Raw genomic sequence first — 12792 nt, 5'->3', positions numbered from 1 at the left:
AGAGGTTTACCAATCGTCAGCAAAAGCATATTAGATGGTTTTTGACCACATATAACATCTAGACCCATACTAAGTTGAGGGGACACTTCATGGGGGAATCGGCACATGTATGTTGGATTTTGATGGATTTTTTTTTTTTTTTTTTACAAAGGGAGGACACTGGTTGTAGGTAATGTTAAGAAATGACACAAAATCAAGGTTTGAGATTATTAATGTGGACTTTTTTTAAGTTTATGATATTTTATTTGAATATATATTTAATCCTGAGAGCCTTTTTACATTTTATTTTATTTACATTCATTTTAGTTGGCTGCACATAATATTTTGAGTACATAGTGGTTATTGAAAATAGATAATATATATTTTTCCAAATATGACTTGTATGCATTATTTTAATTGGAATACATACATGTATGATGCAAATTTAATTTGGATTAAAATGTGCATTAAAACTTTGATAGCATGTTTGTACAATTAAGTAAACACTTTTGTGTTTTCTATGCTTTCTCAAGGAGGAGAATGAGAAAAAAAGCCACCACAAAGATCACTCAGACAGTGAATCCACATCCTCAGACAAGTGAGTAGAAATGTATATTGGTTTCCAAATTAACCACTTAAATATTGAAGATTTTTTTTTTCTTAGTTTCTGTTCAATTTTGCATATACACACATTTTAATATACACATTATGTAGTCTGTAAGAAAGTTATAGTGTCTACAAACTTTGGTATATCTATCTGAAAATTAATTCTGATGTACTGACTAATTTCTTGAGACCCCAAAATGCCAGGACAGTACAATTACCCCCAAATGACCTTTTTCGAAAGTAGACAGTGTGAGGTATTTAGTGAGAAACATGGTGTGATTTTTTTATTTTTTTTTAAGTTGTAATTTTTGTCACTTTTTTTGGAAAATAAAGAACAAAAATAGTTTTGTTCAGTTTTTATTTTTATCTTTTTACATACTGTCACCAGTGCAGTACATCATCATCATATAACTGGTGTGGTGGTGACCGGGGACACTGGTGACAGTATATGAAAAAAGCATAAAATCTATTTGTTTTTTTTACAATTTTTTTTTTTCAATTTTGTGTTACCATAGTAACACTTTACCAATCTGGAGAGTTGATTAGGGTTTGTGTTTTTTCTTTGTTTTTTTTTTGTTTTTGTTTTTTACATACTTATAGCAGTGACTTTTACTGCTATAAGCACATTTTTTTTTTTTTTTCTACTGAATGACAGTTTGTATATACTGTCTATTGTGATTAGCTGTGATTGGTCACAGATATTCATATGGTACAAACGGGCTGTGATTGGCCCTGTCTGTACCGTGTGGCCAATCGCAGCTAGCAACACAATTGTATACAATGAATGGCATAAAAAGAAGCCATTCATTGTTTACAATGTTCATGTGATCTGCTGTGATTGGTCACAGCGATCACTTGAGACTGGCAGCGGGTCGGCATAGTGATCAGTTATCCACCATGTCCGGTGGATGCAGCAGACGATTGCTGTGCGAGGCGTGTTCTCAGAAGGGATGTTCTCCCATAACAATAGGGTTCCCGCCTGTCCATCATTTTACAGTTACGTGGGCGGGAAGCAGTTAAAGGTATCCTTTGCCATTGTGATTGATCTTGCAAAGTTTAATTTTTTCAGCCCCTCGCCTGTTTCTCTGCATTTTGTAGCACTGCCAATTTTGTTTTCAGGGCAGTTAAGTGAAGATTTTAACAAATGAACGTCTTTGTGTACCATCATTTGAGATCTTCCGTTAATCATTTGTTACTTAATCAGCACATATTGGGCTACCCCGTTGCCAGAACTTGAGAAGTAATGCAGTGATATCATAAACCAGGGGAATTTGTAATATTAAAGTGGATGTAAACCCACTCTCATCCTTTCAAAACTACTGCCATAGTGGTTATCTATAAGGATATACATGCCTCCTGCATGTACCCTCACCTGTCAAATGTCTCCCATCTGTCTGTTATGAGACCTGAAAAACTGCAGATTCTGTGGGATGGGTCTGTTGTCTGGAGCTCGGTGGGTGGAGTTGTGATGTCAGTAGACTCCCCACCCACCTCTACACTCCCCTTGTCAACATGCATTTTCTCCTGTTTATTTCTTACACTGAACTTCTGGTGGTCTTGTGGATCATGCCCCATGATCACTAACATCCAGAAGAAAGGAGGGGGATGGGAAGTACACAGAATGACTTTCTCACACTTGTGCATGAGATATGTAAATCACTTGTCACTCACAGCAAGGGGGGAAAACAGACATCTATTTTTCTGACCCTTTTTATCTCACTGAAAAAAAAGATAAGAGGATTGCTCAGAGCTGTATTAACTCTTTGTGGCAAGACTGGGCACAAATGACAAGAAATCCTATACTGTACAAGGTACAAGCCTTTAAAATTTAAAAAAAATTGGGTTTACATCCACTTTAATGGTCGGTTGCCAGTATAAAAATATGTGTACTAGAATAGATTCAGGTCATGGCACAGTTTAACCTTAAATATTTGTCTTATGTATTGATCAGTTAAAATATGACCAGTATATCCTCTTCCCCACATTGTAATGATATGTTCACAATATCTTTTACTATATTATAAAGCAAAAAAGAAATGTTTTTTTTTTTATATGTCCTCCATTGTGATGTTTTTGTTTGGGCAGACAGTCTAAAGCCTAAGTTTAGAGTGTAAAAAAATCAAGATTAGCAATGAAAAGCAATCTATGACTGGAGGAGGCAGACATTTCATTCATCTGCCCATCCTCCATTCATAAAGCGAGCACTTTTCACTCACGGAAGTGATATTACAACTTATATGAATGTGTAAGGGGAGGTTGGTGGAAAGGACAGGCATTCGGTACCCTGAATGCTTATGGCATATTTTCGGCTACATTCACCCCGCAGCTCTGGAAGATCACCGCTAAGGGGGAGGTATGGAGGACAGAGGACTTGGATTTCAGCTGCACCAGGGACACTTTTCATTGAATACTGAATTGAGTACTGTCCCTTATTCAGATTTTTTTTTTTTTTTATCTAAACTTGGGCTTTAACTATTCCGAATGTGATTTCATTAATGCAGTCTCCTGCTTTCTTTTCTTCTTTAGCCCTGGTAGGAAGAGAAGAGGCCCTTTCAAAACCATTAAATTTGGGACCAACATTGACTTGTCTGATGATAGAAAGTATGTATGTTGCTGTTTAAATGTATATTTTATGTGCTGTTTAAAGTAATTAAGTATTGCGATTTGAGGACGTTGTTTTTTGTAATAATTACCTCGAACTGTCAGGACTAGGAACAGCTGGGAACCTGTGAGGATAGAAATAAGGAAACTTTCCATTACTGATTTGTGTTTGAAGGCACAGACTCTTGAAGTTGTAGTTTTTTCTTCAGATCCTGCCATGATATAAGATATGGGCATTCCCATTAAAGAATGTTTTTTTTGTTTTGTTTTTTTGTTTTTTTAAACATGAAAAATTGTTCATGTTTGGGTCAGTGGTAGAAAAGCAAGTATAAGGCTTTCATTGTCTTGACAGATTCGTTTTGAGTTAGAATAGTGCCTCAGAGATAATCTGGTCATAAGGAAAATTGCTAGGATGTGTTTTTTTTTTTTTTAGCAGAAGAAACGTTATGTTTTTATGCTAAAAAAAACCTTTCCCATCTCACCTAGCAAATATTTTTTATATTGGTGCCTATAGCCTTATTTCCAATGACCGGGACAATGTAACGATTGCCCGTTCTTATCATACATCACGGGACACAGAGCCATAGTAGTTACTATGTGGGTTATAGGCCACCTTCATTTGATGGACACTGGCACGCCCTAAGACAAAGAGTGCAATCCCTATACAACCCCTCCCACTACTGGGAGTACCTCAGTTTTTTCGCCAGTGTCTAAGGTGTTGGTCACGAGTAAAGATGTGCTGAGCTCCACTGGAGCAATCCTTGCTGGGGCTAGCCATGCATCCGAGTCCATTCAAAGTGTCTTTTTGGCCGAATTGAATGGTACCCGGGCCTCGTATCCGAAGAAATGAGGTCTTGCCTGTAACGCTTCTCTTTTAGAGAGCTGGACCCCGGGATCCAGTACTTTTTGGTATTAAGGCCATAAAGTTTTACTGGCGGTGGTGCTATTACAGGTCCAGAATTGTGGGTTTCCTCGAGGATCCCCAGCTCCTAAAGGTTTAATGGAACCCACCGTGAAAGGTGAAGATTGGGTCTGTTGGTTTACCACAGAAAACCCTGCAGCAGGAAAGGTAAGTGGAGTCTTCTAAGAAATTTTTAAAGATTTTTCTGATGAACGTCTCCTTTAACCACTTGGTGTCCGCGCTATAGCCGAATGACGGCCACAGCGCAGACCTGAATTTCCGCCAGGCCCGTCACGTGACGGTCCCGGCCCTTTCCCACGTGATTAGCTGTCAGCCATTGACAGCTGATCACATGATGTAAACAAAAGCTCGGTAATTGGCTTTTTTTTCTCATGCTGATAGCGTGAGGAGGAAAAAAAGCCGATCACCAGCATATGTGCAAGGGACATCGGTCCCAAAGAGGAAGAGGCAATTCTGCCTCATCTGTGCCCACCAGGACCACCTGCCATTGCCACCTGCTAGTGCCCACCAGTGCCACCTATCAATGCCCACCAGTGCCACCTATCAATGCCCACCAGTGCCACCTATCAATGCCCACCAGTGCCACCTATCAATGCCCACCAGTGCCACCTATCAATGCCCACCAGTGCCACCTATCAATGCCCACCAGTGCCACCTATCAATGCCCACCAGTGCCACCTATCAATGCCCACCAGTGCCACCTATCAGTGCTGCCTATCAGTGCTGCCTATCAGTGTAACCCATCAGTGCCCATCACTGCCATCCATCAGTGCCCATCACTGCCATCCATCAGTGCCCATCACTGCCATCCATCAGTGCCCATCACTGCCATCCATCAGTGCCCATCACTGCCATCCATCAGTGCCCATCACTGCCATCCATCAGTGCCCATCACTGCCACATATCGGTGCCCATCACTGCCACATATCGGTGCCGCCTCATTAGTGTACATCAATGGAGAAAAATTACTTGTTTGCAAAATTGTATAACAAAATATAAAACAGTTTTTAAAAAATTGTCTTTTTAAAAAATTTTTTTAACAAAATATAAAAACTGCAGAGGTGATCAAATACCACCAAAAGAAAGCTCTATTTGTGGGAAAAAAATTATAAAAATTTCATTTGGGTACAGTGTTGTATGACCGCGCAATTGTCATTCAAAGTGCAGCCGTGCCGAAAGCTGGTCTGGACAGGAGAGGGGTTTAAGTGCCCAGTAAGCAAGTGGTTAATTTAGTAAATGTTGTCATGCCTGTGTGTCACCACTGGGGGCTGTATGGAGCACTTACCGTCTCTTGCTTCTCAGAGAGCTCACGATGTGTCCAGGAAACAGCAGTTTTCTCTTCCTCTGGCCGGCAACAGACCTCCGGTAAGTCTGGGGGGTTTTACCTCCCCACCAGATGCCCCCCTGTGCTGTTTTTCCTCTCCTCTTCTTGGGGAAGGAGCGCTTTTAAAGAAAAAAAAAAAAAGGCACGAACGGCACGCCGCTCCGCGGCTTCCAGACCCCCCCCCAATCGCATTACTGCCTCTCTCCCTGCTGATCCCATAGGATCGGAGCCCGCGCGGGGAAAAATTTTTTTTTAAAAGCAAGAGGAAGGGCCGTAGAGGGGGGGCGGGGCTTAGCTCAGCGTTGGCGTCCTCCAATGCCCAGCGCGGGAAGGTGTGCTTTAAAAGGCACCATTGTTGCTGTTGCAAGCTGCGGAGGGACACGAGCAAAGGTGGCATGCAAGAGGTTTTTGGTAACATGGGCATTCCTTTTCACACATTTACTACTGCATCAGGCTGAGCATTAATAGCAGCAGCAGCGCTGGACTGTTGCTCAAGCAGTGGATGCATTCCTTCTGGTAGTACCTCTGCTTTGTGCATCGGGCTATGGTCGGAAGGGGGGGGTTAAAAACACCACCTCTAAAAAGGGCTCTAGAAGGACTATAGTCACACAGCAGCCTAAAACCATCTCCAAAAAATGGCATCCTACCCTGAGAGCAATATGGCTGGTCAGAGTGAGCCATCAGGAGGGGCAAGTGTTGCAGCTGCTCTTAACACTGCAGCCCCTCTGTATATTACTAAGGAGGTTTTTTCTTAAACCATTTTAAGTTTGGAGAAAAAACTGCTTTATTCGCATCTCAGAGTGGGACTAAGCGTATTAGATCTCTGTCCATTGCTTAGGACCCTCATGCTGAGGAACAAGGGGCGAGAGATGACGAATTTCTCTCAAAGGACCATGAAGAGGCTGATGTCTCCTCTTCCGAAGAACCTAATATGGAAGGATCAGGTTTGCAGGAAAGATTGTTGGTACAATCTCTCACTGAATTGGTCCGCTCCACATTTTTACTGCCAGTAACGCAGTCAGTTGATGAGCCCACCTCTGGTTTGGGTTCACCAAAGCCTCCCCAATCTGTTCATGCCTTTCCTATCCATTCATGGCTAAGAAAGCTAATGTATTCTGAGTGGGAGCTCCCAGATAAACAGTTCTTCCCTCCAAAAAAGTTTTCAATACTTTATCCTATGGAGGAAGAGTTCTATAAGAAATGGGGAACTCCAGCAATTGACGCTGCTATAGTCTCTGTAAACAAAAACCTGACTTGTCCAGTAAACAATGCTCATATGCTAAAGGATCCAACAGATAAGAAGTTGGAATTCCTTTTTAAAAACTTTATTTTGCTCGCAGGTTGTCGCTCAGCTTGCGCTGGCAGCAATTGGAGTATCTCAGTCTTTAAAGGACCAGTTTATAGAGGTACTCAAGGTTATTCCTGATTAGCAGGCCCAGGATTTGGCCGGTGTATCAGAAGCGTTGTGTTTTACAGTAGAAGCTATGAAAGATTCTATTCTCCAGGCCTCACGGCTCATGCTAGGGCTGGTACACGTGCGTAGAATCCTATGGTTGAAAAATTGGTCAGCCAAAGCGCCATGCAAAAAGCTCTTGGCCAGTTTCCCATTTCATGGTGAATGGTTATTTGGAGTCGATCTGGATAAGTGTATCCAAAGAATTTCTAATGGGAAAAGTTCCCTTTTACCGGTTAAGAAGTTTAAGCATTTTTCTTTTAAACGTGCTTCTCCAGTGCCAGGGGGCATCAGCCTCCAGGCAGCCACGATGGCCTCCACTGTCAGATTCAAGAGGTAAACCTCAGGGTCAGTTCCAGGGCCAAAAGAGGACCTGGGGGAGGAAACCCACAAAACAAAATACTAAAGCCTCCTTATGAAGGGGCGCCCCCGCTCGCTCAAGTGGGGGGAAGGTTTCTACAGTTTTCAAGGGTCTGGCAGGAACAATGTCAAGACAGATGGGTGGCTTCCTCAATTTCTCTAGATAACAAACTGGAGTTCCGAGAATTCCCGTCTCCTCGTTTTCTCAGATCAAACGTTCCCAGAGATCCAGTGAAAAAGAAGTCTCTCTTTCTAACCTTGGGTCATCTCTTGGCTCAAAGAGTGATATCGGTGGTCCCCTTGGAAGAGCAAGCAGAGGGGTTTTTTCCAAACCTTTTCACGGTTCCAAAACCAAACAGGGATGTCAGACCCATTTTAGATCTCAAAGATCTAAACCAGTTTTTGAATATCCGTTCCTTTCGCATGGAGTCAATCCGATTAGTAATCTCCATCCTACAAGGGGGAGAATTTCTGGCGTCAATCGACATCAGGGATGCTTATCTCCATGTGCCAATTTTCCCCGCTCACCAGAAATTTCTACGCTTCGAGGTAGAAAATCATCATTTTCAGTTTATAGCTCTGCCTTTCGGTCTAGCTATTGCACCTCAAGTGTTTACAAAGGTCCTGACTCCTCCTTTAGCCAGGTTAAGGGCTCAGGGTATAACAATACTAGCCTACTTAGTCGATGTACTCTTGATAGATCACTTGGTAACCCGCTTAAACCAAAGTTTGGTCACTGCAGTCAGCTACCTAGAATACCTAGGTTAGATTCTCAACCTACAGAAATCCTCCTTAAAACCATCAAGGAGATTGCAGTACTTGGGGCTGATCATAATACAGTTCAGAGGAAGGTCTTTTTGCCCCAGGAAAGGATCAGTTCCATAAAGGAACTGATTCAGTTGGTCAAAACAAAGAAGAGTCCTTCTATTTGACTTTGCTTGAAATTATTGGGAAAGATGGTGGCTTTTTTCGAGGCCGTTCCTTATGCACAGTTTCATTCAAGACTGCTGCAAAACAATATTCTGTCAACTTGGAAGAAGAAAGTCCAAGCTCAGGACTTCCCAATGCGTTTATCCCCCGAAGTGCGTCAGTGCCTCAATTGGTGGTTGATATCCAGGAATTTTCAAAAAGGAAAATCCCTTCTACCAGTCACCTGGAAGGTGGTTACAACAGATGCCAGCCTTCTGGGCTGGGGAGCAGTCCTGGAAGAAGCGTCTGTCCAAGGGAAATGGTTCAAATCAGAGAGGACCTTGCCCATCAATATTCTAGAGATTCGGGCAGTACGCCTGGCCCTAGAGGGCTGGACGCTCAGACTACAGAATTGTCCTGTCAGGATCCAATCCCACAATGCCACAGCAGTGGCCTATAGCAATCACCAAGGGGGCACGAGAAGTCGTGCAGCCCAGAGAGAGGTGAATCAAATTTTATCTTGGGCAGAGCACAACATTCCTTGCCTATCAGCAATTTTCATTCCAGAATTAGCGAGAGAGAATTAGCAGGCAGACTACTTGAGTCACCAGCAATTGTTTCCGGGAGAATGGTCCCTTCACCCCCGACATCTTTCTGTCAGTATGTCAAAGATGGGGAGTTCCGGACGTGGATCTGTTTGCGTCCAGGTTCAACAACAAGATCAACAACTTTGTGTCAAGGACAAGGGATCCCTTGGCATACGGAACAGATGCCTTGTTTTTTCCATGGGATCACTTTTCACTGATCTATGCGTTCCCTCCCGTTCTCCTGCTTCCGCGCCGCCTTCGCAAGATCAAGCAAGCAAGAAAGGAAGGAGGTGATTCTTTTGGTCCAGGAGATCTTGGCGGTAGGGGACCCTTTGACCCTACCACTGTGGCCAGACCTTCTTTCGCAAGGTCCGGTATTCCATCCTACCTTACAAACACTAAATTTAACGGTTTGGCTGTTGAGAACCATATTCTGAAAGACCGTGGGCTGTCAGCTTCAGTAGTTTCTACTTTGGTTAATGCTAGGAAGCCGGCCTCCAGAGTCATATACTATAGAGTCTGGAAGGCATATGTCTCCTGGTGTGAATCCAGGGGTTGGCACCCCAGGAAATGTCATAGGTAGGATCCTTTTATTCCTACAGATGGGATTAGAAATGAAGCTGGCCCTGAGTACTATCAAAGGCCAGGTGTCGGCCTTATCTGTGTTTTTTTTTCAATGACCACTTGCTTCTCACTCTCTCGTTCGTAACTTTATTCAGATGGTAATATGGATTAATCCTCCAGTTAGGCCACACCTGAACCCTTGGGACTTAAATTTAGTCCTGTTGGAATTACAAAAACAGCCTTTTGAGCTGATACGAGATATTCCCTTAGTCCTCTTGACAAGGAAAATAATTTTCTTGGTTGCCATAACTTCTGCAAGAAGAGTATCGAAGTTGGCTGCTCTTTCTTATAAAGAGCCATATTTGATTATTCATAAGGATAAGGTTGTATTGCGGCCTCATCCTAAATTCTTACCGAAGGTAGTGTCAGGTTTTCATTTAAACCAGGATATTGTTCTGTCTTCATTTTTTACAGAACCTCGTTCTGTGGAAGAGAGGTCACTACATTCTTTTGATGTGGTGAGAGCCGTCAAGGTCTATTTGAAAGTGACCGCTCAGATTCGTAAAACAGATGTTTTGTTTGTTGCCAGACGGTCCTAAAAGAGGACAGGCAGTGTCAAAATCTACCATTTCTAAATGGATTTGTCAAGTGATTGTTCAAGCTTATGGTTTAAAGAGGAAAATGCCTCCTTTCATATTAAAGCGCACTCCACCAGGGCTGTTAGTGCTTCTTGGGCAGTGCATCACCAAGCCTCCATGGCTCAGATCTGCAAGGTTGCAACTTGGTCTTCAGTCCATACATTTACCAGATTCTATCAAGTAGATGTAAAAGGTCATGAGGATATCGCCTTTGGGTGCAGTGTACTGCAGGCTGCAGTATAAGTCCTCTTGTCGCACTACTTTTGTTGTGTCTCCCTCCCTTCAGTTGGCATTGCTATGGGACATCCCACATAGTAACTACTATGGCTCGGTTTCCCGTGATGTACGATAAGAAAATTGTTTTTTTTTTTTTTTTTTTTTTTTTTTTTTTTACAGCTTACCTGTAAATTCCTTTTCTTTGAAGTACATCAGAGATCCCTCCCTTCTTTGGTATACACGTGTATTACTTTGTTACAAAACTGAGGTACTCCCAGTAGTGGGTGGGGTTATATAGGGAGTGCACTTTGTCTTAGGGCGTGCCAGTGTCCATCACCTGAAGGTGGCCTATAACCCACATAGTAACTACTATGGCTCTGTGTCCCATGATGTACTTCAAAGAAAAGGATTTTACAGGTAAGCTGTTATAAAAATCCTATTTTTTTTTAGCAGAAGAAACTTTACAGTTTTTATGCTAAAAAAAAAAAAACCCTTTTGCATTTCACTGAGCAAATATTTTTTATATTGGTGCATATAGTCTTATTTCCAATGACCGAGACAATGTAAGGATTGCCCGCATGCACAGAGGTTTCATCGGTATTGGCCAATAAGTGGCAGAAGAGTGAAGCCAGAAGCCCAGAAAAGATGTCGGTTCTGGCAAACAGAACAAATAGGACAGCTCTCATCACTGGACTAAAAGATAAACTTCAGAGGAAAGCTTTAAAGATGAACCCCCGCAAGCATCTGTATACGGTCTCAAGTCCTGCCGTGCAGAGAATTGCAGGGGCCAATAATACAATACCTTACGGAGTTTGTTAAATTAATACATTACCTTTTGTGGTGCTGTTTGCTCAGTCCAGCTTACGGAAGTAAATAGCAATCATGAGAATTCACATATGACATGCTGATCAACTGAAATGACTGCTGTTTGAGCAGTTACAGTGCTGTGAAAACATTTTTTTGGCATATTTGTGATCATTCAGCTCATCAAACTAATTTTAATATTACACAAAGATAAAAGATATGACACAAAGATACAAAATGCATTTTTTAAATGATTTTATTTAATAAAGGAAAAAGGTGTTCAAATCTGGTCCTATGTGAAAAACCCAACTCACCGACCAGCCTGCAACCAACTGAATTACCCTAACCGTGTGTGTTAAAAAAGGGTTTAGTTTGCACACATTTGCAGGTACAGTGCATCTGGAAAGTAATCAAAGCACTTCACTTTTTCCACATTTTGTCATGTTACATTGCAGGGATCTTCAAACTACGGCCATCCAGGTGTTGCAGGACTACACATCCCATGAGGCATTTTAAAACTGACATTCAGACATGACTAGGCATGATAGGAATTGTAGTTCCTTAACTGGAGGGCCATAGTTTGAAGACCCCTGTGTTACAGCCTTATTCCAAAATGGATTAAATTGTTTTCCTCAAAATTCTACAAACAATACCCCATAATGACATGAAAGAACTTTGAAATCTTTGCAAATTTATTAAAAATAAAAAAAATACATGTACATAAGTGTTCACAGCTTTTGCCGTGACGCACAAAATTGAGCTCAGGTGCATCCTGTTTACACTAATCATCCTTAAGATGTTTCTACAACATGATTGGAGTCCACCTGTGGTAAATTCAGTTGATTGGACATGGGAAGGCACACACCTGTCTATATAAGGTCCCACAGTTAACAGTGCATGTCAGAGCACAAACAAAGCCATGAAGTCCAAGGAATTGTCTATAGACCTCTGAGATAGGATTGTATCAAGGTACAGATCTGGGACAGGGTACAGAAAAATTTCTGCAGCGTTGAAGATCCCAATGAGCACGGTGGCCTCCATCATCCGTAAATGGAAGAAGTTTGGAACCATCAGAACTCTTTCTAGAATGGGCCATCGGGCCAAATTGATTGATCAAAGGAGAAGGACCTTAGTCAGGGAGGTGACCAAGAACTCGATGGTCACTCTGACAGAGCTCCAACATTTCTCTGTGGAGAGAAGTGAACCTTCCAGAAGAACCATCTCTGCAGCACTCCACCAATCAGGCCTGTATGGTAGAGTGACCAGACGGAAGCAACTCCTCAGTAAAAGGCACAAGACAGCCGGCCTGGAGTTTGCCAAAAGGCACCTGAAGGTTTCTCTGATGAAACAGATTGAACTCTTAGGCCTGAATGGCAAGCGTCATGTCTGCAGGAAACCAGGCACCGCTCCTCCCCTGGCCTATACCATCCCTACAGTGAAACATGGTGGTGGCAGCATCATGCTGTGGGGATGTTTTTCAGCAGTAGGAACTGGGAGACTAGTCAGGATCAAGGGAAAGATGAATGCAGCAATATACAGACCTATCCTTGGTGAAAACCTGCTCTGGACCTCAGACTGGGGCAAAGGTTCATCCTTCAACAGGACATTGACCCTAAGAACACAGCAAAGATAACAAAGGGAGTCAACTCTGTGAATGCAATCTGTGCAATGCCAAGCTGCGGTTTCCAAAGCGAGCAAAGTCCTTTCTTGTATTAAGAGAGGTATGGACTCTTATTTTGCCCCTGTACAAATCTTTAGTAAGACCTTATCTGGAATATGCAGTTCCATTTTGGGCACCAGTTCTCAGAAAGGATATCGGGGAACTGGAG

General features: G+C 42.4%; 1 protein-coding gene across 4 annotated transcripts in view; it reads left to right on the top strand.

The window, feature by feature from the left end:
- Window positions 1–12792, top strand: part of KDM6A (lysine demethylase 6A) — a 249491-nt gene that overhangs the window by 203339 nt on the left and 33360 nt on the right. For all 4 annotated transcript variants that reach the window (XM_073616273.1, XM_073616271.1, XM_073616272.1 and 1 more), the window contains 2 exons: window positions 513–577; window positions 3112–3186. In XM_073616273.1, the coding sequence (XP_073472374.1) occupies window positions 513–577; window positions 3112–3186 (140 nt within the window). The remainder of the gene's footprint in view (window positions 1–512; window positions 578–3111; window positions 3187–12792) is intronic.

This window comes from Aquarana catesbeiana, linkage group LG02 (genome assembly GCF_042186555.1).
Source record: "Aquarana catesbeiana isolate 2022-GZ linkage group LG02, ASM4218655v1, whole genome shotgun sequence".
NCBI lineage: Eukaryota > Metazoa > Chordata > Amphibia > Anura > Ranidae > Aquarana > Aquarana catesbeiana.
Note: the sequence above shows the minus strand (reverse complement) of the source record. Positions and strands in the feature narration are given on the sequence as shown.